The 26,057-nt window shown below is 42.5% G+C and overlaps 1 protein-coding gene across 1 annotated transcript in view; it reads right to left on the bottom strand.

Annotated features, from left to right (window-relative positions):
• Window positions 1–253: 253 nt before the first annotated feature.
• Window positions 254–26,057, bottom strand: part of LOC122555572 (uncharacterized) — a 49,518-nt gene continuing 23,714 nt past the window's right edge. Inside the window, exon 3 of the mRNA XM_043701596.2 lies at window positions 254–6,114. Within this exon, the coding sequence (XP_043557531.1) occupies window positions 5,889–6,114 (226 nt within the window). The 3' untranslated portion in view covers window positions 254–5,888. The remainder of the gene's footprint in view (window positions 6,115–26,057) is intronic.

Here is a 26,057-nt window from a genome sequence, read left to right as displayed (position 1 = left end):
CCGCAACATGACCTCCCAACTCCTGTAGGGGAGAAAGTGAGGGCTGCAGATGCTGGAGATCAGAGCTGAAAATGTGTTGCTGGAAAAGCGCAGCAGGTCAGGCAGCATCCAAGGAACAGGAGAATCGACGTTTCGGGCATAAGCCCTTCTTCAGGAATTCCTGAAGAAGGGCTTATGCCCGAAACGTCGATTCTCCCGTTCCTTGGATGCTGTCTGACCTGCTGTGCTTTTCCAGCAACACATTTTCAGCTCCCAACTCCTGTACTCAATACTCTGACCAATAAAAGAACACTGCAGGCTGATCTAATTAAAAACCTCTGGGTTAGTTGTATCATTCCTGCCTTGGAGTTAGAAGGTGGCGGGGGGTGGTGTGGGGAGTTCTAACCCTACTTCAAATGGTCCAGGCAGTTAGAGATTATAATATTATATCCAAATATTAGGCTGACACTTAATAAATTACTTGCAAAAAGGCTAGTTATTAGATCAGAGGTGATTTTCTTATCTCTGAGTCAGAAGTATTGGGTTTTAAGCATGACCCCTCCCACTCCTCCAGATGGAGGAAACTGGAGTATGGGATTGGAATACTAGATTGAAGTCCAAAAGAATTTCTCCCATTCATGGCATTTGGGCTTCACCGGCTGGGGTAATAATTATTGCCATTCATAATTGCTATTTTCAAACCATCTCCATTGAAATCACTGGACAAATACTATAAAATGCTACAAGATTATACCTTAAAATATTGTCCTTCACAAAGTCTCGAGTTGCCGAAATGTGAGGCATGATATTTTCAGAATCAAAGAGTGGCCACAGCAAGGTAGGAGGACATTTGGCCCAATATTGGCTAGTTCCACTCATCCCACTCCCTGTCCTTTCCTTGTAGCACTGCAAATGTTTTTTCGCTTTCAGGTGCTTATCAAAATCCCTTTCAAAAGTCACAATTGAACCTGTGTCGACTACTTTCACACAATACATTTCAAATTAGAACAGTAGCTGTGTAAAAATTATTTTTCACATATCACCATGCCATTCGCCATGTTTCCTCACCATTCTGTCAATGGGACCAGTTTCTCAGTCTATCTTTGCATGGTTCCAACATGACTATGAACAACTATCAAATCTCCTTTCAATCTTCTGTTCTCTAAGATCAGACTCAACTTCTCCATTCTGTCTACGTAACTAAAGTCCATAATGTCTGGAATCAATCTACAATTCTTTCAGTGCCATCTCTGAAGACCTTCTCATCCTTGCTCAAATAGGTTACCCACTGTCTACCCTATCTAATCCTTTGATCATCTTATATGTCTCTATCAAATCCCCTCTTAGCCGCCTTCTTGCCAATGAGAACAGACCCAAGTCTCTCAGCCTTTCCTCATAAGACCTTCCCTCCAGACCAGGCAACATCCTGGTAAATCTCCTCTGCAGCTTTTCCAATGCTTCCACATCCTTCCTGAAATATGGGGACTAGAACTGTATACAACATTCCAAGTGCGGCCGCACTAGCGTTTTGTATAGTTGCAGCATGATGTTGCGGCTCCGGAACTCAATCCCTCTACCAATGAAACCTAACACACCGTATGCCTTTTTAACAGCACTATCAACCTGGGTGGCAACTTTCAGGGATCTATGTATATGGACTCCAAGATCCCTCTGCACATCCACACTACCAAGAATCTTTCCATTGACCCAGTACTCTGCCTTCCTATTATTCTTCCCAAAGTGCAGCACCTCACATTTAGTTGCATTAACTCCATTTGCCACATCTCAGCTCAATTCTGCAGTTTATCCAACAACCTGCAACCTGTAACATTCTTCCAAACTGTCCACTACTCCACCGACTTTAGTGTCATCTGCAAATTTACTAATCCATCCACCTATGCCTGTATCTAAGTCATTTATAAAAATGACAAACAGCAGTGGTCCCAAAACAGATCCTTGTGGCACACCACTAGTAACCGGATTCCAGGTGGTATATTTTCCAGCAACCACCACTCACTGCCTTCTTTCAGAAAGCCAGTTTCTAATCCAAACTGCTAAATAACCATCAATCCCATGCCTCTGCATTTTCTCCAACAGCCTATCATGTGGAACCTTATCAAAGGCTTTACTGAAGTCCATGTATGCCACATCAATAGCCCTACCCTCATCCACATGCTTGGTCATCTTCTCAAAAAACTCATTTAGTTTGTGAGACATGACCTGCCCTTGACGAAACCATGTTGTTGCTTGCTAGATGATTATAAATCCTATCTCTTATAATTCTTTCCAAACCCTTTCCTACAACAGAAGTGAGCCTCACTGGTCTATAATTAACTGGGTCATCTCTACTGCCCTTCTTGAACAATGGCACATTTGCAATCCTCCAGTCCTCTGGTACTAAACCTGTCGACAATGACAACTCAAATATCAAAGCCAAAGGCTCTGCTATCTCCTCCCTAGCTTCCCAGAGAATCCTCAGATAAATTCCATCTGGCCCAGGGGACTTGTCTACTTTCACTCTTTCTAGAATTGATAAAACCTGTTCGTAACTAACCTCTATCCTTTCTAGTCTAATATCTTGCATCTCATTCTTCTCCTCTACAACATTCTCCATTTACTGAGTGAAGACTAATGAAAAATGTTTGTTTAGCACCTCTCCGATCTCCACTGGGTCCACATTCAACTTCCCACTTCTGTTTTTGACTGGCCCTATTCCTACCCTAATCATCCTTTTATTCCTCATATCTATAGAAAGCTTTAGGGTTCTCCTTTATTCTATTGCTAAAGACTGCTTGTGTCCTCTCTTTGCTCTTCTTAACTCTCTCTTTAAATCCTTCCGATCGGATCTGTAATTCTCCATCGCCTCATCTGAACCATCTTGTCTCATCAACACTTGAGCCTCTTTCTTCTTCTTAACAAGAGATGCAATTTCTATAGTAAACCACAGTTCCCTTACCTTATCATTTCCTCCCTGCCTGACAGGGACATACCTATCAAGGACATGCAATATCTGTTCCTTAAACCAGCTCCACATTGCCATTGTCTGCATCCCCTGCATTTTGCTACCCCATTCTATGCATCCTAATTCTGGCCTAATCGCATTATAATTGCCCTTGCCCCATCAAATAACTCTTGACCTGTGACATGTACCTATCCCTTTCCATCGCTAAACTAAACGTAACTGAATAATGGTCACTCTCTCCAAAGTGCTCACCTACAACTAAATCAAACACCTGGCCTGGTTCATTACCAGGCACCAGATCCAGTGTGGCCGCCCCTCTTGTCGGCCATTTGACATACTGTGTCAGGAAACCCTCCTGCACACATTGGACAAAAACTGATCCATTTGACATACTAGAGTTACAGCATTTCCAGTCAATGTTGGGGAAGTTAAAGTCCTCCATAATGACCACCCTGTTCCTTTCATTCCTATGCAGAATAATTTTGCTAATCCTCTCTTCCACCTCCCTGAAACTCTGTGGAGGCCTATACAAAACTCCAAGCAATGTGACCTCTCCTCTCCTGTTTCTAACCTCAGCCCACACTACCTTAGTAGATGAGTCCTCGTCAAATGTTCTCTCAGCCACCGTTATACTATCCTTGACTAACAAGGCCACACCTCCCCCTCTTTTACCACCTTGCCTGTTCTTAATGAAAGATCTAAACCCTGGAACCTGCAACATCCATTCCTCACCCTGCTCTATCCATGTCTCAGAAATGGCCACAATATCGAAGTCCCAGCCACCTATCCATGCTGCAAGATCACCTACCTTATTTTGGATATTTCTGGTGTTGAAGTAGACACACTTCAAACCACTTTGCTGTCTGCCAGCACATTCCTGTGACCCTGAAATCCTGTCTCTGTCCTTTCTACCCTCATCCTCCAGTGCACCGCAACTACACCTCCGGTTTCCATCCCCCTGCTGAGCTGGTTTAAACCCACTCGAATAGCACCTGCAAATTTCGCACCCAGGGTATTAGTACCCCTCTAGTTCAAGTGAAGACCATCCTGTTTGTACAAGTCCCACCTCCCCCAGAACGAGCCCCAATTATCCAAGAACCTGAAACCCTCCCTCCTGCACATCCTTGCAGCTACGCGTTTAGCTGGTTTCTCTCCCCATTCCTTGCCTCGCTATCACGTAGCACAGGTAACAAACCAGAGATAACAACTCTGTCTGTTCTAGCTCTCAGCTTCCACCTTAGCTCCCTGAAATCCTGCCTTACATCCCTATCCCTCTCTCTATCAATGCCGTTGGTACCTACATGGACAACAACTTGAGGTTGGTCACCCTCTCCCTTCAGGACCCCAAAGATACGATCAGAGTCATCACGCATCTGGGAGGCATTACACCAAACATAAGTCTCGTTCGTTCCCAACAAACCTTCTTTCTGAGCCTCTAACTATTGAGTCCCCACTGACTAACACTCTCCTCCTTTCCCTTCTGTGCAACAGGGACAGGCTCTTGCCAGAGACCTGGGCCCCAGTGCTTGCCCCTGGTAAGTCGTCCCCCTCAACAGTATCCAAAACAGTATACATGTTTTTCAGGGAACGACCACAGGGGATCCCTCCACTGACTGTTTTTTCCCTCTTCGAACAGTCACCCAGTTTTCTTCATGCCCAGGAGTAACTACTTCCCTGTAACTCTTATCTATCACAGCCTCTGCCTCCCGAATGATCCGAAGTTCATCCAGCTCCCGCTCCAGTTCCCTAACACGGTCTTGGAGGAGCGAGAGTGGTTTGCTGCTGGTCTATGTTCATCCTCACTTTTCAATGAGCCCATCACCAAAATTCTTTTCAAAAGAGAAAGCTGCCAACCAGTAGCACCCGAGGAAATAACTGAGTCAGGATGAAACAGTCGCCCAATTCTATTTACACTGGACTCTCCTCACATTTCTAACTCGTCTGGATCTCAGATCTCAGATCCTGAAGAAGGGCGTATGCCCGAAACGTCGATTCTCCTGTTCCCTGGATGCTGCCTGACCTGCTGCGCTTTTCCAGCAACACATTTTCAGCTGGATCTCAGATCAAGTAAGTAAAAAAAGGACTTGCACTTATTTGGCACCTTCGGAAACTCAGGATGTGGCACTGAAGTTAATTAAGTATTTTTCTGAAGTGTGGATGCTGCTGTAATGTGGGAGATGCAGCAGCCGATCCTCACTTCAGCAAACTCCCCGGACTTCTGACTTAGAGATGAGATGCCACAGTTTAAAAAATAAACATAGCTTTTAATGTAAATTTGGTCCTGGCAGTTAATGTGTTTGGTAACATAGTGAACAGTGAATTTGAATTAATTTTTAAATTGATATTTGTACAAATAAGATATAAGTGAAAAGCAGTTCTCACTCAAATTTGTTTTCACATTGCACATGAAATAATAAGATTCAGTTCGTGTTAAGAGCTAAGTAATGGAGATATGTGTGTGAGTATGTGAGATTTGTTTGAAACCTGATATTTTCTGTTAAACTTCAAACTTTAACAGCAGAAACGGTCAGCCCAACTTTAACTGCACAGTAATGAGTTTTAAATGGATTAGAAGCAGATCCACTACGTTGTGCAATGACAAATAGAATGAAATTTCTGCTGTTAGCAACAAATGCATTAGCATATTTATATGACTTGCCTCATTCTGACATTTTAAAGGCAATTAAGTTAAAAGACAATTAAGTTAAAACTTTGCTAAAATTCTGACAGAAGAATTTGATATAAGCACATTTGTTACTCATGTCAAACAGTACAATGTCCACCCACAAACATATACTATTGAGAATTCTAAGAAACCCCTTGAACCATTAGCACTTATGGAATGATTTATAACATTTTTTTTTAACTGCAATACTAAATATTGTTACCAACAGGTTTCTCCCCTTCCTGAGAACTGGAACTTCATTACAGGTTTTAGATTGCCTGATCATGGAATAACTCTGGTAGAAATGATAATGTTATCCAGCAGTGACTGTGGACCTTCAGAAACTTCGAGGCTGTTCTGTTCATTGTTGAGATTTACACTTGCCACAGCTCCAATGTCTACAGGCATTAAGGATGAAGCGACACAGCTGGACACATTTTCGTCCTGTACTTGATGACCATCGTTCCTCTTGACCTTTTTTGTTGACTTTTTTTGTAAGTTGTCAGTTCTACAGAAGAAGGACAGATATTCAAGAATTAGGTAGTTTATCATAATCTCTGTTTACTGACATGTTCTCAGACATATTCAGTAGAATGGTGTTGATTTTACAGAAACAGGCCATTTGATCTGACTCACCCCTGAATGTTTATGCTCCACATTGGTATCTTTCCACAATGATACCTCTAACCCTATTAGCATATGTTTCAATCCCTTTCTCCCTCTCAGATTTAGCTTCCTCTGAAATACATCGCTGCAATTTGACACAACTACTCCTTCAGATACCAACTTCCACACTGAAACGGATCCAGATCTGAGTGAATCACCTGTGCTCAATGAACATTTTAAAAAAATCAGGCCCATCAGACCACAAACATGCCTGAAATTCACTGTTAATTGGAACAGAGGAAGATCTAGGAATATTAGAAAATCTAGGAATTCCCATTGATTCCAGTTTTGCTCAGACTCCTTGATGCCAACCTCATCAAATACAGCCTCGATGTCAAGGGCAGTCATGTCTGGAATTCATCTCTTTTTTTGCCAAGTTTGAATGAAGGCTGTAATGAGGTCAGGAGGCTGTAATGAAGTTCTACCAGAACCCAAACTGAGCATCAGTAAGCAGGTTATTGCTGAGCAGGCACCATAAGACATAGGAGCAGAAATTAGGCCATTCAGCTCATCGAGTCTGCTCCACCATTCAATCAGAGTTGATACGTTTCTCAACCCCATTCTCCCTCTTTCTCCATGTAACCCTTGATCACCTTGATCCTCAAGAACCTATCTCAGTCTTAAATGTACTGAAAGACCTGGCCTCCACAGCCTTCTGTGGCAATGAATTCCATAGATTCACTACTTTCTGGCTGAAGACATTTCGCCTTATCTTTGTTCTAAAAGGTCTTCCCTTTACTCTAAGTCTGTGCCCTCACATCCTAGTCTTTCCTACCAATGGAAACATCTTCACAATATCCACTCTGCCCAGGCCATTCAGTATTCTGTATGTTTCAATTAGATCCCCCTCATCCTTCTAAACTCCATCGAGTATAGACAGAGTCCTCAAACCTTCCTCATATGTTACGCATTTCATTCCTGGGATCATTCTCGTGAACCTCCTCTGAACGTGGTCCAAGTCCAGTACATCCTTCCTAAGATATTGGGCCCAAAACTGTGCATTATGCTGGCCCAGCTAATGATACATCTGTCGAAGAGTATTAAAAAGAAATTAAAAATTGAAGTATAATGTCCCGTGTTTTGTATTAAATTTCATGTTGCAATAAATAATAGCATTCTATTAGCTTTCTTAATTAACTTCTGTACCTGCGTACTAAACTTTTGCAAACACTCGGACACCTCCTCCTATCTCCCCCGGAACACCAGGCTATTGTATCCACATAAGTCACTAATCTCATTTCAGCTGGGGATCTCCTTCAAGCTCACAGACCCCCAACCCTGTAAAGTCAACTTGCAGCTTCTCCACAAAACGTACAAGCAAGTCTGCCTGGGCAGACCCATTGCTCCTGCCTGTCCCTGCCCCAGGAAACTTATCTCTTCCTCCCTTGACTTGATTTTTCTCCCCATTATCGAGTCTTGTTCCACTTACACCTGAGATTTTCGGCCACTCTACGTCAGTTTAAGAATTTCCAGTTTGTGGTCTCCAGCTGCCTCCTCTTCACCATGGATATCCAATCCCTTTACCCATCCATCCCCCATCAGGAAGGTTCCAGGGCTCTGAATTTTATTTTTAAACTCCATCTCCCTTCTCCACACTGTACTTTTCGCAGCCTAGCAAGTAAGCTCTGGAATTACATTTCTGAACATTTCCACTTCCCTGTCCTCCTTAAAATATTCCTCAAAGCAGATCAAACTTTGGTGAAGCTTTTGCTTGGCTGCTCTAATATTTCCATGTGTGGCTCATTGTCAAATTACAATGAATGTGAAGTGACATGATGTGTTGGGAAATGTCTCATGTTAGGCTACAAGGGCAATATTGTTATTGTTGCTCTTGTTGTTTGAAACAGGGTGAGGAACAATTAGCAAAGCCTAAATTTGGGAAGATCTTCCCGTTCACAGACTTATAGAGTCATAGAGATGTACAGTATGGAAACAGACCCTTCGACCAGATATCCCAACCCCATCTAGTCCCACCAGCCAGCACCCGGCCCATATCCCTCCAAACCCTTCCTATTCATATACCCATCCAAATGCCTCATAAATGTTGCAATTGTGCCAGCCTCCACCATTTCCTCTGGCAACTCATTCCATACACGTACCACCGTCTGTGTGAAAAAGTTGCCCCTTAGATCTCTTATACCTTTCCCCTCTCACCCTAAACCTATACCCTCTAGTTCTGGACTCCCCGACCTCAGGGAAAAGACTTTGCCTATTTACCCTATCCATGCCTCTCATAATTTTGTAAACCTCTATAAGGTCACCCCTCAGCCTCCAATGCTCCAGGGAAAACAGCCCCAGCCTGTCCAGCCTCTCCCTATAGCTCAAATCCTCCAACCCTGGCAACATTCTTGTAAATCTTTTCTGAACTCTTTCAAGTTTCACAACATCATTCCAATAGGAAGGAAACCAGAATTGCATGCAATATTCCAACAGTGGCCTAACCAATGTCCTGTACAGCTGCAACATGACCTTCCAATTCCTGTACTCAATACTCTGACCAATAAAAGAAAGCATACCAAATGCCTTCTTCACTATCCTATCTACCTGTGACTCCACTTTCAAGGAGCTATACATGAGGGTTGAACAGTGTAATCTAAATACAGAAGTCTCCATTCAAAAGCAGCTAAATAAATCCACTATTTGAGCTGAAACATCTGGCAGCATTGAGTGAATGCCCAAACTTCACTGAATCCAGATTTATGCACCATTTATTGTGCAGACCCAGGGGCACTCCAGCATCAACCTTTTGAACATCCTCCAACTGGTCATGGAACAGAAAAGGCCATTATGTTTTATGTAGCAAAACCCATACCCTGATGCACTTGCATCTCTAGACTGTTAATCCAGAGACCCAGGTCATGTTCTGGGACTCAGGCTTGAATCCCTCCTTGGCAGATCGTGGAATTTGAATTCAATAAAAGTCTAGAATGAAGAATCTAATGATGACCATGAATCTAGTGCTGATTTTAGGAAAATCTCATCTGGTTCACTAATATCCTTTAGGGAAGCAGACTTCTGTCCTTATCTGTCCTTATCCTTCATGTGACTCCAGACACACAGCAGTGTGGTTGGGCTTTTAATTGCAATGAATGGCGGTCTAGCTAAAGATGCTCTCAAATCATGAATGAGTTCAAGCAGAATTATTTGTAAAACTTGAAAATATCCTGAAACATCTTTGCACAGTAACTCTATTTTGACTGCATTTTAACCAAAGAATAGTAACAGCAACATTAGCTCAAAGTGAAAATTAAAATCCATGCTGAACTTGGTGAAATGCATCTCAGTCAATTTATTATTCACTTTAAGTCATTTACTATCATGAAAGCATCACATCTGAGATCACAATCATTCATTTCAACTCAGAGTTTATCAGTTCCACACCATTAGACAAAGGACCTTAAATGCTCCTGAACACTGTCATAATAGACCTGGACTCTATTGTTATACTCCTGCAGATATTCATTCTAAATGGCTTGTTGGTTAAGACCAAAGGGACAGAATTCTTTATCTGTAATCGAGTTTAAATGGGTGCCTGCCTCTTCTGGTGTGACAATGGATGCTGCCATCCATTGGGCAGCATGGTGGCTCAGTGGTCAGCACTACTGCCTCACAGTGCCAGGCACCTAGGTTCGATTCTCCGCTCAGCTGACTGCCTACGTGGAGTGAGCACATTCTCCCTGTGCCTGAATGGGTTTCCTCTGGGTGCTCCAATTTCCTCCTATGGTCCAAAGATGTGTAGGTTAGGTGGATTAGCCATGGGAAATGCAGGATTACAGGGTAAGGGAGGGGTGCTCTTCGGAAAGTCAGTGTGGATTCAATGGGCCAAATGGCTTGCTTCCACACTGTAGGGATTCCATGAACAGTGCTGCATTTTCTTCCTCAGAAGCAGCATATTAACTGTTTACAGAGGTCACGCCAGGAATCCACCCGATGTTAGGCATCTTATGTCAAGGAGAAAATTGGTTCAAGGTAACGACAGCATCAGGGAAGCAGAAGTCTCATCCCATTCTCTTGTGTTGTGATTAAGAAAACTTAGGCCTACAAGAACATATGATGCTTTTAAGTAATTAATTATGTTAAAAAAAAAGTGTTTTTCAAGAAATTACTGAGAGATGTCAGTACAGTACTGGGAAAGTGAGAGGTGCTGACCTAGAAGGAGAGAATAATCCAAGTTTGCCCATTGAAGTGAATGCAAAGTGGCAGGTATTTCCTACAATGTCCTTGATAGTCTTACTCAGCATCACTGAAAGGGACTAATATCATTAGCTTTTCTCTTTCTGCTCAGAATTTGTTTGAATTTTGAAATATGGTTATTATCTTGATAAAGGAAATGTAGGAGTCCATTTTTACATGGCAGAGGCCCAAGGACTGCAATGAGATATATGACCTGAGATCTGTTTTTGATTGTGAAATAAATGCTGCCTAGGATAACAGGAGAACCCACTCACTGTTCCTTGAAGAGTGCAATGGGAACTTTTACGTCAAACTGAGTGGCTGAAAGGGCCCCCTGTGATGGGGGAGGTATGGCCTAGCGGTGTTATTGCTGGACAATTAATCCAGAGAGCCAGGGACCTATGTTCAATAAAAATTTGGAAATAAGAGTCTATTGATGACCACGAAGCTATTGTAGATTTTCAGGAGAAATCCATCGAGTTCACTAATGTCTTCTTGGGAAGGAAACTACCATCCTTATCTGGTCTGGCCTACATGTGATTCCAGACCCACAGCAATGTGGTTGACTCTTAACTTCACTGAAAGAATTAACTAAAAGTGAAAGACAACACCTCTGAAGTGTCAACACAGAGTAAACAATTTTATACATTCCTTGGATGTGGGATCGCTGGCTGGGCCAGGATTGATGGCCCATCCTTAGTTGACCTTGAGAAGGTGGTCTTGGGAGAACGTCAGAATTTTTGTTCCAACAGGGGTTAGACTTGTCCCTAGAAAGATATCAGAGGCAGCTACAGGGTTTGCTGAGTACCAGGAGAGGTTATTTCGAAGGCCCACCTCAATGACTTTGTCCTGGTTGTAATAAAAATAGTAAAACAGAAAACATCCCTCACCATTCACACCACACACTCTCTCCATTCCAAACAACGCACCTCCATGCATACCCTAATCACACCTCATACCCACCATGCCAATCTATGGCCCTCCATCTATCCTTCATGGCCACTATACCAGTCTATGCTCATCCACCAAACTCCCCATGGTCCCTTATATCTAAGCCCCATTCTTGGCTCAGTACCGAAACATTCATTAGTCTATTGAAACTGCTGAACGAAAGTATCATATTGTTTCATTTTTCTCTTAAGTCATTTCTCAATTGCTTGATTTTCATTTACACAAGATAAAGGGGCATCAAGTGCTTGTGATTTCTGCTATTGATACTGTAACAGTCCAGTTGATTGACGCTTCTACAGAATTGTAGTAAAAACAAGTCTGGGGTTTAGATTAGAGTGGTGCTGAAAAAGCATAGCAGGTCAGGCAGCATCCAAAAGCTTTTGCCCGAAACGTTGATTTTCCTGCTCCTCGGATGCTGCCTGACCTCATGTGCTTTTCCAGCACCACTCTAATCTAAACTCTGGTTTTCAGCACCTGCAGTCCCCACTTTTGTCTTGTAAAAAGAAGTGTGTATAGCGAGCTATGCACAATGGACTGCTTTTCTTGAAAGCTTTTTCATGTATGCTATCGTTCTCATAAGGGTCCTTGGTCCTGTACAGAGCCTATGTTGGTGAAAGGGCAAGGAAATGTCACAAGTTGACATTGAGGATATGAGGGGCTATGGGGGATGGGTGGAAGGGTATAGATTGGTATGGAGAGTTTTGGGAGTCATGGGGATGGATGATGGGGCATAGATTGTATGGAGGTTATGGGCATGACCTTTCAAAGATACCTCTCAAAAAGCTCTCTCATTCAAAATTATGGCTTGTGAAACTTATGTTGGGCTATGAACCTCAACACCATGAAAAACTGAAAAAGTTCCATGAAAATTACAGGGACCTAGGAGATGCTTAACTCTGCAATGGACCTGTTCAGGTTGGAAGTGTCAGGTGCAAGGTTGCAGTCCACACCAGCATCCCCCCACCCCCCTCTCTTGTACTGCCCTGACAAATATTAAGTGTGTAAGGAATGAGGCTGGGAATTCCAGAATTGGGTCTTCAGCGTCTCCTAATTCTGCAAAAATCCACTCCAATCCTCCTTCTCTGCCTCATACGGATAAACAAGATATATGGTGAAAATGAGGATCGCAGATGCTGGCAATTAGAGTCGAGAGTGTGGTGCTGGAAAAGCACAGCAGGTCAGGCAACATCCTAGGAGCAGGAGAATTGGCGTTTCAGGCAAAAGCTCTTCATCAGGAATGAGGTTGTGACCCGAGAGGGTGCTGAGATAAATGGGAAGGGGGTGGAGCTCAGGGAAAGGTAGCTGAGAGTGCAATAGGTAGATGGAGGTGGGGATAATGGTGATAAGTCAGAGAGTAGAGTGGAGAGGATCGATGGGAACCAGAGATCTGTTTCTGGAAGCTTTGGTTGTGAAATAAATGTTGCTTCTTTTTCTATCTCAAACTGACTCACGGAACATTTCAGGGAACACATCTTGGACACACACAGCAAACAACCCTACCACCCTGTGGCTGACCACTTCAACTGCCCCTCCCACTTCACCAAGGACATGCAAGTCCTGGGCCTCCTCCACCACCAAATCCAATCCACCAAATGCCTGGAGGAAGAATGCCTCATCCTCCGCTTTGAGATCCTCCAATCACACGGCATCAACATCGAATTCACTAGTTTCCTCATCTCCCCTCCCCCCACCTCATCCCAGATCCAACTCTTCAACTTAGCACCGCCCTCTTGAACTGTCCTACCTGTCCATCTTCCTTCCCATCTATCCGCTCCACCCTCCCCTCTATCTCCATCAACCCCTCCCCTCTGAACTATCACCTTCAGCCCCACGGGGCAAAGGTGAGGACTGCAGATGCTGGAAACCAGAGTTTAGATCAGAGTGGTGCTGGAAAAGCACAGCAGGTCAGGCAGCATCTGAGGAGCAGGAAAATCGACGTTTTGGGCAAAAGCCCCGAAACATCGATTTTCCTGCTCCTCCGATATTGCCTGACTTGCAGTGCTTTTCCAGCACCACTCTGATCTAAACCTTCATCCCCACTTCCATCCACCCATTGTACTCTTTGCTACCTTCTCCCCACCCCCCATCCCATTTATCTCTCCAACCTGGAGGCTCCCTGCCTCCGTTCCTGATGAAGGGTGTTTGCCCGAAATGTCGGTTTTCCTGCTCCGCGGATGCTGCCTGACCTGCTGTGCTTTTCCAGCACCACTCTAATCTAGACTCTGATCTCCAGCATCTGCAGTCCTCACTTTTGCCTAGCATCTATGGAGAGAAAGCAGAGTCCACATTTCGGGTCCAGTGAGCCTTTTTCATAACCCCAAAACATCCCCCACTCCTCTAAAACTACTGCAATAGATCTCTCCGAAAACCCTTCATCCTATGCATGAGGTTATGGAGCTAAACTGAGATGGTTATAGTACTGATGATGGCAAGGTTTTGAGTAAATGACCTTGATATTCTCATGGCCAGACTTGTTTCTGTAGCATAGAGTGCTTTTGAGGGTTAGGATCCTGTAGAATCCCAGAAACAGCTAATTCTGTGGGAATTGACTGTGAAATTGGCAATTCCAATGGGCACTTTCCCTGAAGTTGGAACCCTCTAATGGTCTGATGAAGTCAGAGACTTGAGGGTTCTGACTCCGATAGATTCATAGTTATCCAGGAAGAGTTAGAGGATTAAAAATAAAGTGTAACTCCTGGGTAATTAGTAAAATGAATGCCAGACTTAGTGTTCACCCCTCCAAATACACCCCCACAGAATCCATATGCTCCCTGGACGTGCGTTCATTGCCGCACTGAATTTTCATGCCAACACCCTCACCCACCCAACAGGATGCCAACTTCCTGGGACCTGACCCTTGATCCTTCCAGACTCAACACCCACTGGCATGGACCCCCATTGTCCCCAACCTTGATCCCGTGTGTCACTGGCCTGAACATCCCATTCACACTGTCAACCCACTGGACATGCCACCCTCTGACTGCTGGCCTAACCTCATTGGACCTGACAATTCACTCCAGGATCTGACATTTCCCTGAGATGACACTCAAACTCCCTATAGCCAGACCCAATAGGACCAGGACTAGCACCAACACCGACCTACGCCAAAACATCCAGCTGGCATCTGACCCACCTGATGCCCTATTTACTTGGCATGCCTTGATACTTTATCTGACTCCTCATTTACCTGATCATACCTACTTTTTCTTGACACCTGCTGAAGTGGTTTGCTGTGCCACAGGACATTTCAATCACAGAACATGGCACACTGACTATTGCCAAGCAAGAGATCACAAGATGCCAATCAGACCACAATGCACCCTTGCTCAATACTTAATGTGATTAGGTCAGAATTGGAGGTTACAAGCGATGTTGACCTACTACTTTAGTGTGAATTGAAGCCAAAGGTTAGCACTGAATAATCACAGACTTCCAATTACTCAGATGACCTCACATTCTCCCCACCCCATTATATCTGTCCTTTCTCAGAAATAAGAAGTGCTTACACTGCCTTAGCAATACTGAAAGCTCATTGCATAGTTTATTTTCAAATCGAAATGGTGAGTTTTAGAATTTGCATTCACCTGCAGTGAGATGGAGGCTCTACCCACAATTGTCTACACTTGTCACAATCCCTGTTTTTCCAATAACCCTTCAACCTTCAGTTGAATCCTTTCATGTTTTGAACCCGAGAACCCCTGACTATCAAGGTACCACTGCCCTTGCAGCCTCTGAACCCTCCCAAGCTCAATGCCTCTGTTACCATGATTTTCCCTGAGCACCCACCCTTTCCCCTCGGAGACCATCCACTCCCATCTCCTATCCTGCCAGATCCCACTGTTTGCTGAGGTAGTGACAACAATATTGGAACGATATTTTTAAATTGGATAGAATGTAATAAAGATTTACGAGCATGTTACACGGACCATCGGGTTTGAGTTAAGAAGAGAGGTTGGGATTTTTTTTTCCTTGGAGAATAGATGGTTGAGGGATTACCTTACAGAGGCTAATAAAAGCATGAAAGGCTTAGATAAGGTGAATAGCAAAGGTCTTTTCCTGAGGATAAGGGAATTCCAAACTAGAGGGCATAGGTTTAAGGTGAGAGGGGAATCATAAAAGCAAAAAGTTTTCACACAGAGAGTGGTGTGTATGTGGAATGAACTGCCAGGTAGTGACAGATGCAGGTACAGTTACAACATTTAAAAGACATTTGGACCAAGAAAGGTTTAGAGGGATATGGGCCAAATGGGATGCAAGTATTTTGGAAAACCTGGTCAGCATGGACGAGTTGGACTGAAGGGTCTGTTTCTGTGCTGTATGACTGCATGACCAGATCAATCCATAGACTTGAGCTGTCGACAGCCTCAAAGACATCACGGCCTAACCAAGAAATCTCACAAAATAACCAACACCCCTTAACTGGATGTAGGTTTGCTCGCTGAGCTGAAAAGTTCATTTTCAGACATTTCACCACCATACTAGGTAACATCTTCAGCGAGCCTCTGGATGAAGCACTGCTAGTATTTCCTGCTTTCCATTTCTATGTTTGGATTTCCTTGGGTTGGTGATGTCATTTCCTGTTTTTTTCAGGGAGTGGTAAATGGGATCCAAGTCAATGTGTTTGTTGATAGAGTTCCAGTTGGAATGCTATGCTTCTAGGAATTCTCTTGCATGTCTCTGTTAAGCTTGTCCTAGGATGGGTGTGTTGTCCCAGACGAAGTGGCATCCTTCCTTATGTGTACGTAAGGATACTAGTGAGAGAGGGTCATGTCGTTTTGTGGCGAGTTGTCGTTCATGTATCCTGGTGGCTAGTTTTCTCTCTGTTTGTTCAATGTAGTTTTTGTTACAGTCCTTGCACGGTATTTTGTAAATTAGATTAGTTTCGCTTGTTGTGCAAATTAGTTTTACAGAATCTCAACCTGAGCAACCAAGTCTTCTCAAAACTCGCTAACTCCTTAACCCGCCATGACCCATTCCCCAGAGAGAGTTTGCTGGACATCCTAACTGATCATGGTCCATTACTTGGATTGAATTTGCAAGTTGATCCTGGCTAACAGAGCAGCAAGGTCCAGGCAGCATATATGTAGGTTCCCCTTTATCCACATTACTTGTTCCTTCCAAAAAAATCTAATTATTCAAACATTATTTCCTTTGCACAAAACCACATTGCCTCTGCCTGACTGCTTTGGGACTTTTGCAGTACCTTATTTAATAATAGATTCTGATATTCATCTATGATGGATAGTTTGCTAACTGGTATTTTTTTCCTGCTTTCTGCCTTCCTCCTTTCACAGGGTCACATTTACTCTTTTCTAATACAAAGAGATCTTTCCAGGATGGAGGAAATTTGGGAAAATTAAAACCAATGTATCTACTGCATTCTTTTAAAACCTTAAGGTGAGTCTATCAGGACCCTGGGACATGTCTGTTGCTAGTTTAAATAGATTTCTCAGTATCCTTTCCAGAGATTGTATATGTTTTAATTTCCATCATCTCTTTCACCTAGTGATTCACAATTATTTCTGAGATGCTATTGTGTCCTCAACAGTGAAAACAGATGCAAAATACCTCATTCATTTGCCATTTCCTTTTGCATTATTAGTTCTTAAATTAGACTCATTCTCGAGAGGATCAATACTCACTTTGCTTACTCTATTCCCTTTTAAATACTTGAAGAAGTTCTTAATATCTTTTTACATTTCTAATTTGTTTTCTCTTGTACCGAGTTCTCCCTTCTTATTAATAATTTCATCATTATTTGCTCTTCTTTCACCTGTATTCACTAGAGTTTAGAAGGAAATCAGGGGATTTGATTGAAATGTGTAAAATTCTAATGGAGCTGGATAAACCAGATGCAGGGAAGATGTTTTCCCTCGTTGGGAGTCTTGAACCAGGAACACAGTCTCAGGATATGGAGTAAAAACAGTTAGGACTGAGTCATAGATGTACAGCACAGAAACAGACCCTTCGGTTCAACCCATCCATGCCGACCAGATATCCCAACCCAATCTAGTTCCACCTGCCAGCACCTGGCCCATATCCCTCCAAACCCTTCCTATTCATATACCCATCCAGATGCCTTTTAAATGTTGCAATTGTACCAGCCTCCACCACATTCTCTGGCAGCTTATTCCATACATGTACCACCTTCTGCGTGAAAATGTTGCTCTTCAAGTCTCTTTTGGGCGGCACAGTGGCACAGTGCTGCCTCACAGCGCCAGAGACCCGGGTTCAATTCCCGACTCAGGCGACTGACTGTGTGGAGTTTGCACATTCTCCCCGTGTCTGCGTTGGTTTCCTCCGGGTGCTCCAGTTTCTTCCCACAGTCCAAAGATGTGCAGGTCAGGTGAATTGGCCATGCTAAATTGCCCATAGTGTTAGGTAAGGGGTAAACGTAGGAGTATGGGTGGGTTGTGCTTCGGCGGGTCGGTGTGGACTTGTTGGGCCGAAGGGCCTGTTTCCACACTAAGTAATCTAATCTAATCTAATCTAATATCTTCTCCCCTCTCACCCTAAACCTATGCCCTCTAGTCCTGGACTCCCCCATCCCAGAGAAGAGATTTTGTCTAATTATCTATCAATCCCTGTCACGATTTTAAAAACCTCTATAAGGTCACCCCTCAGCCTCTGACGCTCCAGGGAAAACAGCCCCAGCCTATTCAACCTCTCTCTATAGCTCAAATCTTCCAACCCTGGCAACATCCATTGCAAGTCTTTTCCGAACCCTTTCAAGTTAAAGATCTTCACTCAAAGGTCGGAGAATCTGTGCAATTCTCTACTACAGAAGGCTGTGGTGGCCAGGTCACTGAATATATTCAAGAAATTGCCAGATAAATTTATGGATTTTAAAGTTATCAAGGAGTATGGGGAGAAAACAAGAACATAGTATTGAGGATAGAGGATCAGCCATGATCCAATTGAATGGTGCAGCTGGTTAACTGGTCTCCTCTACTTCCTAGTCTCTCTATTTCATTTCAATTTGATTACATCTTCAACTTCATTTGCCAGAAATGATGTGTTCTTCCTTTGACTGAATATATCTGTTCCAAGCATTCTGAAATATCTCAAGTGTTTGTCACTACATCTCTGACGACATCCCTGAACCTAATCTTCCAGTTATCTGTCGGAACCTCTGTCTTCATGCCCTTTTAATTATTCTTCTTTAAGTTTAAAACGTTTCTTGTTAACATTTAACTTTTTGTTTTCTTCCACTTCACAACATTTGTCACTTCTTTGTTTTTTTTCTTGCCCCATCTCCATTCTTTAGCCCGACTAACCTTCCTGTCACGCAATCTCTCCTGTCTTTCATCCACCCAATCACAGACCTTCCTTTTGTTCTTATCTCACACACCCTTTGCTCAAAAACAATTACATCACAAACTTTTCCCAATTTGGATGAATGATCACAGAATTAAAACATTAATTCTGTTTCTCTCTCTACATATATGAAGTGCTTAACCTTAGCTTTCTTTTTGCCAGGATTTTCTGTTGTAAATTTGGATCCTTAGGTGCCCGCTCCATGGCTGAAAAATAGCCAATGTCTACATCAAAAATTAATTTCCTTTGAAGCTTCTACATAATCCAGAACATTAAGCATCACCATTACAAGATTATACTGTTACACTGATACAAACATGAACATCTGTCCAAGTATTACTACAGAGAATTCATAATTTTATGACATATATAAAACACAAGATTCATCTGTCAATTTTGATTGTTCAGTGTGCTCATTTCTAAAGGACCAATTAACTTACTCTTCAAACGTCATTAATGGAGTACAATATTCTGAGTTAAAAATTAAATGATTACAATACCATGCATTACAGTTTCATATAAAAGAAAAGTGGCCAATAGAATGTTAAATAAAAGCAGAAAATGTTGGAAATATGCAATAGATTTGGTGGCATCTGTGGAAATGAGAAACATTGACATTGCAGTCAGCTTCAACAGAACTAGGACAGAAAGCTTAGAGTTGTAACAAGTTTTAAGCAAAGCAGAGAAAGGGTGGTGTGGATACAAAACAAATGGGAAAGTCTGATAGGGTGGAAGACAACAAAGATTAAATGATAAAAAGGACAATAGTGCAAAATAAAAAAGAGATAATAATGGGGCAAGTAAAGAAATGAAAATTGAAACCAAAATTGCTGGAAAAGCTTAGCAGGTCTGGCCGTATCTGTGGAGAGAAATCAGAGTTAACATTATGAACCCTATTCTGAGGAAGGGTGACTGGACCTGTGACATTAACTCTGACTTCTCTCCACAGATGTTACCAGACCTGCTGAGCTTTTCCAGCAATTTCTGTTTTATTTCTGATTTACAGCATCCACAGTTCTTTCAGCTTTTAAGTAAAAATTGAATCTAGGGGAGGTCTAAGTAGGAAATGTAAAATCCTTTCTTTTATTCCTTTATGGGATGTGAACTTGTTAGCAAGGCCATTTACCCTTAAACTGAATGACTTGTTAAGCCAACCACAAAGGAAGTGAAGAATTAACCACAATACTAAGGATCAGGTATCACATGTCGGCCAGACCAGGTAAGGACAGCAAACTTACTTCACTGAAGGACATTTGTGAATCAAGTGGGCTTTTTTTTTCCACAAAGAAGCAATTGTTTCACGCTTTTCATCACTGAGACTAGCTTGTAACCCCCATTTATGAACCAAATTTAAATTCCAGCAGCCACTGTGCTGAAATTTGAACTGAGAATATTAGTCTGGACCTCTGGGTTACTAATCCAGTGACATGACACTGCTCCAGCAGCAGCAACATCTGCTGTCCAAAAACAGGGTCAGTGATCACAAACTGACATCGCTGAACCAAACATTTGATGTGGACAGTTGTAAAGTGCCTGGCTGAAAGGTGAGGTGCTGTTCGTCGAGATTATGTAGAGCTTGGCTGAAGCAGTTTAGGAGGCAGAGGGCAGACAGGTCAGAATAGGAGGAAGGCAGAGCATTAAAATGGCAGGCAAACAGAAGTTCACAGTCACCTTTCAAGACTTTTCCACAAAACGTTCACCCAATCTGCCTCTGCTCTCTCCAATGTAGACAGAGCATATCCTGATGTGCAATAAGCTCAAAGAATTTCTGTCCACATGGAAGGAATGTTGTTAACCTGGACAGTGGGAAGTATGTGTGGGAAATACAGTGGGCATTGCATCTTCTGTGCTGAGCTTGGGAAAGGAATAGTATGGTTAATAAGTGGACCAGGGAGTCACAAAGGATGCAGGGAACAGGAGTGGTAAAGTTGCACTCAGTGTTGATGGTGGACTTTAGGTTCATTTGCACTAATGCTGCTGTATCCAGGGCGTGTATTGCTTCCATAGACTGAAGCTGTCTTACTCTGCCTACCATGAGGCTCTAGGTCTTAGCTATCTGTAGTACTCCCTTAAGGCTGCTCTACTTCAATGGCTGTTCCCAACTCTGAGTCTGCACCTCTATCTCTTACCTCATCTAAGAGTAACTACGAGGATAATTCAGTGAATGTGGGGGATACTGAGGTGGAGGTTAAGGGCATGGAGAATCCGATCATGGTTCTAAAAGGGATGAGGAGCAGATATGTGGTGAATGCAATGTACATTATTGGTGACCCTATGAAACATAGGTGAGGTGAATCTTCAGGAGAGGTGAAAGGGAATTTATCAGAATAAGAGATCCTATCAACAGATCAGATGCATTAAAGATGGAGCGACTGGAAGAATAGAACAAAGCCGTTGCAAGCAACAGGTTGAGAGGAAATACAGTCAAGGTAGCTGAGGAAGTTGGTGGGTTCACTCTAACATCATCTGTCCCAACAAGTACAGGAGATGAAACCCTGGCCTTTTTTCAATCATCCATGCTCAACACTGACTTAAACAATTTCAGTTATAACATCTGCCCCATTTTTACTTTCGACAGGATCTGTTGGAGGTGAGTCTGCTTTTCCCATTTACACCTCTCCCGAGCACATCTTGTTTCATTCCTTCTCTCACTTGCCTTGCATTAATATGCTTTTCATCATTTAATCTCTCCCATATTCCATCTTAACAAACATCTTCCATTTGCTTTTTATTTTCCTGCCCTCTCTACATTTCTTCTTACTTTCAATCTGTTAAGTCACAAAATATTCCTAGCTTTGGGTTCCTAAAGACTGGATAAATTAGGATTACATTCACTCGAATTTAGCGGAATGAGGTGGGGGGGGGGGTGGAATCTCAGAAATATATTAAAATTCTAATAGGAGAAGACAATGTAAATGTAGGAAGTATGATCCTGATGACTCAGAATTCAGAACCAGGGATCAGAGCCTAAGGATATGGGATCGACCAATAAGACTAAGATGAGGAGAAATTTCTTCACTCAGAAAATGGGGAGCCTGTGGAATTCTCTACCATAGGAAGTGATTAATGCCAAAACATTGAATGTTTTCAAGGAGGAGTTAGGTGTAGTTCTTACAGCTAAAGGGATCAAAAGGTAGGGGCTGAATTTGGAACAGGATAGTCAAGTAGAAGATCAACTTTGATCACATTGAATGGTGCAGCAGGCTGGAAATTCTGAATGGCCTACTCCTGATCCTGTTGTTTATATTTCTGTGCTGTATCAGAAGGGTCAGCAACTTAAACTTTTTGAGCTGAATTGTTGTTGCAGGACCTTGATCAGCCATTGAGTTCCAACTCAGCTTGGAACCTGGAAATGCCAGCCACAGAACCCCAGCAGAGTTCGTGGAGGTGGCCAATTGAAAGGCTGCACCTGGGAGCTTCATCCAATTGGCGATGAGTGGTCTTCACAAATAGCACAGCCAAACAAAATGTCTGAGGCTGCATTGGGAGAGGTAATGCAGTTGGGAGAGCAAGACGGCATGTCAAGACGGAAGTGACCTCAGAAAATCTTAGGAAATGTGAACCAGAACATGGCCAGTGCTGCCAAGCTGTTAATGTTGAGGCACAACAGGGTAGTTTGTGGCAGCAGTTTTAGCTGTCTGGCAATAAGACCATAAGATGTAAGAACTGAAGTGGGCCATTTGGCCCATCAAGAATGCTCTGCCATTCAACGAATTCATGACTGATCTGATAATACCCAACTTCTACCTCTTGCCTTTGTCCTGAAACCCTTGATTCTCTTACCAATTACAAATATGTCTATCTCAGCCATACTTAACACAGCCTCTGCAGAAGTCTGTAGTAAACAATTCCATAGATTCAATCCCCTTTAAGAGAAGAAATTCCTCCTCATCTCTGTGCTAACTGACCCCTAACTCTGAGATTATGCCCTCTGATCTTTATTTCCCCAAAGAGAAAAACCTATCTCTCCAGATCTACCCTGTCAAGCTCCTGAAAAATGTATATTTCAATAAGATTGCTTTTCGTTCTTTTGAACTCAAATGAGTACAGACCCAATCTACTCAACCTCTCCTCCTAAGACAATACCTCCACACCTCCAGGAGGCATTGGGTAAGGGGACCAAGACTATTCATACCATTCTAAGTGTGGTCTAACTAGTACCTTGTATAATTTTGGCAAGACTTCCATGTTTTCATACATCATTTCCTTTAAAATTAATGCTAACATTCAATTTGACTTCTCTATTACCTGCTGAATTTGGATGCAGTTTTGTTTTGTGTGATTCATGCAAGGGGACCCACATATCCCACTGTACTGTAGATTTGTGTAGTCTTTCTCCATGTAAAAATGATCAACTCTATTTTTCCTGCCAAAGTCCATAAAATCACAATTTCCTCACATTATATTTCATCTGCCAAGTTTATGCCCATTCATTTACCTGCCTATATCTCTCTGCAAGTTCTGTATTATTTTTGTGTCATTCACAAACCTGATATAGTATATTCAGTTCCTTCATCCAGGTCATTAATGTTTATTGTAAATACTGTGGCCCAAGCACTGATCCCTATGGCACTCCACTAGTTGCAGGTTGCCAACCTAAAAATGCCCCCTTTATCTGTCTTCTATTAGTTAGCCAATCCTCTATCCACACTAGTATGCTGTAACTTTGACGGCCTTTAACCCCTTTAGTTTTCCCTCATACTCTTTTTTTTCTATTGGCATTTATTGTATTTATTTCCAGCCCACCTTTTGCCCCTCGATTAGTTAGTATCAGTCTTCCACAAAGACTGATGCAAAGTATTTTTTGAATTCTTCTGCCATTTCCTGGTTTCCCCCTTATTATTTCCCCAGCCTCACTCTTTTCTAGTTTAACCTCAAGGTTTATTTTCATCTTTTTTTGGTCAACTTTTGTTGGTTTTTCAAACTTCCCCAATCCTCTATCTTACCGTTAATCTTTGTCACATTATGTGTGCTTTTGTTTCAATTTGATGTTCTCTCTAACTTCCCGGGTTAGCGATGGCAGGTTTATCCTCTTCATAGAATCTTTCTTTCTCACTGAGATATATGTCTTTAGTGTGAGTCATGAATTATTTTCTTAAATAACTGCCAATTTTCCTCAATTACATTTTCTGCTGAACTCCTTTCCCAGTCCATTCCAGTCAGCTCAGTCTCATTGTTTTGTAGTTCCTCTCATTAAAGTTTAGCACAGATGTGTTACACCAAAGATTCGCACTCTCAAACTGAATGCTAAATTCAACAATGTTATGGTCACTGGTTTCCAGGTAATCTTTTACTCAGAGTTTATTTATTAAGCCTGCCTCATTACCAGGGGTTGGATCCACAGCATACTGTTCCAGGAAACTGTACCGAAGATTAAAATCACTCCTGATAAACTTTCTGCCTTTTCACGTGCTCTCATTGGCTCCCGATTTATTCTCAGTCCTACAATATAGTTAAAGTTAGGGGGTCTGTAGACTATGCACGCCAATGTTAATTTCTCCTCGATATAACTTACCTCCACTCAAATGGTTAGATGCGTGACAATCTTGAAGTGCTTGGATTGACGGCTCACTGAATGGCATGTTCCACACAGCGTCTGAGGAAGTGGCTCAAAAGGCATTTAATTGGCCTGATGGAGTACCAATCTCTGGTGGGAGTGACTGTCAACCTCTCCCTAACAGTCTCCATGGAAACAGGCTGGAGGTAGGAACATGACAGTAGGCTAGTGTACAAGGCAATAGTGCACAATAACCAGTACACTTATTCGAAACCCATTTCTGCTGCTTTGTGAAAATTCAGCCCTTAACACGGTTTCTCTCTCCACCTACATTCAGCAGTTTCTGTTTTCTGTCTGAGGTAATTTCATATTTTGAACCCTAAACAGAACTGCAATTAAGCCTTACCATCTGGACTGTGTTAAACTTCTTTTTTGACATTAATATGGAAGCATTATTGAATTTGTAGCAGCTGCAGGTCTTATTTACTGAAATTTGAAGATTTCTTATTCCTTCTCTTGCGATTTTTCTTGATTTTTCTTCCTGAGGCCCACTGCACTAACATTCATGGAGAGTTCCACAGGTAACAGAGTCACGAAAGCACAGCAATCATCAAATCAAATATGATGCTGTAATAAATAATAAATACTGTGAGTATGAACCAGGGCTGTGGCCATGATACACCTCGGATACTAATCACCATGACAAAACTAGACAGTCATAGATTCAGAGAATTTTTACAGCACAGAAAGATACCCTTTGGCCCACTGATCATCAAACAGACTGCATCAAGGTTAATTTGGTGACCTGTTGATTTTCCTTGTAAATCATAAAATATTCACTGACCCAGACACCACTGCTCTCTGGGCAAGATAATTCCACAGGCTAATGACAGGAAAACAAATATTCTCTTCATCCTTGCCATCAGTGGGAAGTCCCTTATTTTTAAACTGTGTCTCCTTAAAGTCTCACCCTTAAGGAAAAAAATCTCAGCACTGACCCTGTCCAGTTCCATTGGGATCTCTTAAATGTTTCAAAGAGATCACTTCTCATCACTTTAAACTCCAATGGATAAATGGCAAAGTATGTAACCGTTCCTCATGGCATACCCTCTTCATCCCTGAAATCAGTCAGGTGAACATTCTCTGAACTACGTTTTTTTGCAATTATATGTTATCTTAAGTAGGGCACTGTAGGTGGAATTTTCCCTGCAGTGGTGGTGATGAAAGAGAAGGGAAAATAATCAGGCAAGTTGGCCCTGGAAAGATTCTTGCCCCCTTATCATCTCCTCACCAGTATGATTCTGCGTAATAAAACCTGCAGGAAACTTCCTTGACCTGTCACCAATTAAGGCCATTAAGTCATGATTAAAGACCATTGGTTTTCCTACTGGGGAACTAAATCTGGGGGCAATCAGACATAGGGAAAGAAGATGGCCTCAAAAACAACTCACCTGCCCTTGTATCCAAATCCCTCTTCCTGTGCCACCCAATCCATGACAATAAAATAAAACAACTTATCTTCTCATCATTCGAATTCCCCCAAGAAGTATCCTCAAGCAATAATCTTTAGGACCCACATACCGATGGCCTTCAATTGGCCAGCTACATCTGGTGACCTGGAACACTAGTATCAAGGCCTGTAATAGGCTGAGAAATTGGCCTACCCTCAACTGTGAGCACTTAACAAGCTGATTGGTGTACATTTAGGTGAGTTATGACGGCAGAAAGGGATGGCATGTTCATCACCATCTAATATGCCTGTCCCCAAACTTTAACTGAAAATAGAGAGATTATGCCCAGTATTCCAGAGGTGGTCTCACAAATGCCTGTCTAACTACAGCAAAACA

The sequence above is a fragment of the Chiloscyllium plagiosum genome, unplaced genomic scaffold (assembly GCF_037043375.1).
Source record: "Chiloscyllium plagiosum isolate Xiang-an unplaced genomic scaffold, Cpla_swu_hap1 HiC_scaffold_12, whole genome shotgun sequence".
Lineage (NCBI taxonomy): Eukaryota > Metazoa > Chordata > Chondrichthyes > Orectolobiformes > Hemiscylliidae > Chiloscyllium > Chiloscyllium plagiosum.
This window is presented reverse-complemented; position numbering and strand designations above follow the sequence as displayed.